Below are 2,062 nucleotides of genomic sequence, written 5' to 3'. Positions count from 1 at the left end.
TTTCATCTAATACCAACTACTCTGCCATCACCAGAAGTAAAATTCCATTAACTTTTAATGATGTACAATTTGTTGTTATTTTTATTTCTTTGTTGTTAAGAAAATTTTCATAGTTTTATTGTATCATAAGGCAGTGAAACACCTGAACAAATCAAGATCTGGGCCGTGAAGCAGCTGCTTTCTCCTTCACTTCTTTGGGTTACTAGAGCAACTTGTCAGTAGATTAAAAAAAAAAAAAAAAAAAGACAACCTTTTGCATTACTTAAATCTTTCCAAGGCATGGGCTGGTACAACACAAACTTCTGTCAGATGCAACCAGTCTAAGCGTTCATACATCATGTGCAATGCCTCAGTAGCAACAGCCCACCTGCCCACTCCCACCGTGGACCTGCTTATTTGTGTATGATATTTGGAGCATCTGGAGGAGTGTGAATAGTATCAGGAAGAGGAGGGAGGAGGTCAGCGAAGTTGTGCAGAGCAAGCCTGAACATGTCATTGGTGCAAACCCAAGCATCATTGATGTTCTTTAATGGGAGCATCTGGTGGAACCCCATGACAGGGTCTTCATCGGCCTTGAACTGGTCCACAACCATGCTGATGATGCAGCTATCTGGCCTGGGCTGATGGTCCTGTGCTGTGATGCTGTCCTGGATTTTCTGGAACAGAAGGCTGGACAATTTCTCCACGGTGGCAGCTTTCCCCTGGAATTGCTGTCCTTCCCAAGTAAGACATGTCGCGTCAATATAACTTGCGCCTGGTTGGGTTCTGTCATTATCAAATAACTGGTAGTAATGTTGAATGAAGCTGGATCCAGTCTGCTCCCAAACTGGCTTGTCTCCCATTCTGGGGCGCCACCCCGCCTCGTTGAGACCCGAGGAGCTGGCACAATGGTGGCAGCAGTGGCGGCGACCCAGTGTGGTCTTCTCTCACCTTCCCTTGGCACCCCACTGCACTCTGTTGTTTTCATTTCTAAAAATAAGTCTTTCTTGTAGAAAATGTGGAAAATACAAAAAAAAAAGAAAAATAAATTGTATCACTATTATCCAGAAATAACCATTATTAACATTTTGAAATATTTACTAAAGTTTTCCCTCTGCAATTTTTTCACACCCATGCACTCACACACACAAAATTGGTGTGTATATGCTACTTGGTATTCTGATTTCTTCCTTTATCATATCACAAATATTTCCATTTGATTACATATATTTTGTAATGACATTTTAATTATTAAATAATATGCTCTCATATGGATGTACATTTATTTAACCATTATTGTTGACCATTTGGATTGATGCCATTTTTCACTCTGTTAAATAGGACTGGGAAACACACCTTATACTTTAATCTTTTATAGCATGTTTTGTTATTTCATTAGGATTGATTTCCAGAAACAAGGGTGCTACGTCAAAAGTATAAATATTTAAGAATTCTTGCTCTTCCTTGATTTTTTAAAAAAAATCAATTTATACCTAAATTGGTTGCACACAAGAGTTTTGACTCACAACTTCTGTACATACAGGCATTATTATAAAATATTTCCAATTTGACAAGGGAAAAGTGATAACTCACTGTAGGTTTAACTTGCGTTACTAGTGAGATTGAACATTAAATATGTTTATTGGTCATGTGTAATTATTTTCTGAACTATCTATTTATATATTTTACCAATTTTTCTATTTGGATGCCGTTCTTATCTTATTGATTTGTAAGAGCTCTTTATGTTTTATTTATTAAGATCTACATGTCAGACACTGGGTGATTGAAATTTTGTGGTGAACAAATCATATATAGTTTCTGCCTCTTGAATCTTTTACACCAAGTGTTTTATGAATTTTTGCCTATATCCATTAACTTTGGTCAAAAATATTTTTTATCAGAGCAGTTCTTGAATTTGGTAACAAATCAAGAAATATAGAAATACTAGTTCTACTTCCCTTCTCATTCCCAGACCCATTCTTCAGAAGCAGCCTCTTCTGGTGCTTAATGCTGTGGTTCAAGAAAACATGCTTGGTTTTCTCTTTCCTTCATTTAGAAATACTAGACAATATCTAATAACCTC

At 36.9% G+C, this 2,062-nt stretch overlaps 1 protein-coding gene across 1 annotated transcript; it reads right to left on the bottom strand.

Moving 5' to 3' along the window:
• Positions 1-392: 392 nt before the first annotated feature.
• On the bottom strand, positions 393-842 carry LOC132502516 (nuclear transport factor 2-like). Its single transcript, XM_060118376.1, has one exon. It carries the CDS (start codon positions 840-842, stop codon positions 393-395), a length of 450 nt encoding a protein of 149 aa, XP_059974359.1.
• Between the last annotated feature and the right edge of the window lie 1,220 nt (positions 843-2,062).

The sequence above is a fragment of the Mesoplodon densirostris genome, chromosome 15 (assembly GCF_025265405.1).
Source record: "Mesoplodon densirostris isolate mMesDen1 chromosome 15, mMesDen1 primary haplotype, whole genome shotgun sequence".
Taxonomy (NCBI): domain Eukaryota; kingdom Metazoa; phylum Chordata; class Mammalia; order Artiodactyla; family Ziphiidae; genus Mesoplodon; species Mesoplodon densirostris.
Note: the sequence above shows the minus strand (reverse complement) of the source record. Positions and strands in the feature narration are given on the sequence as shown.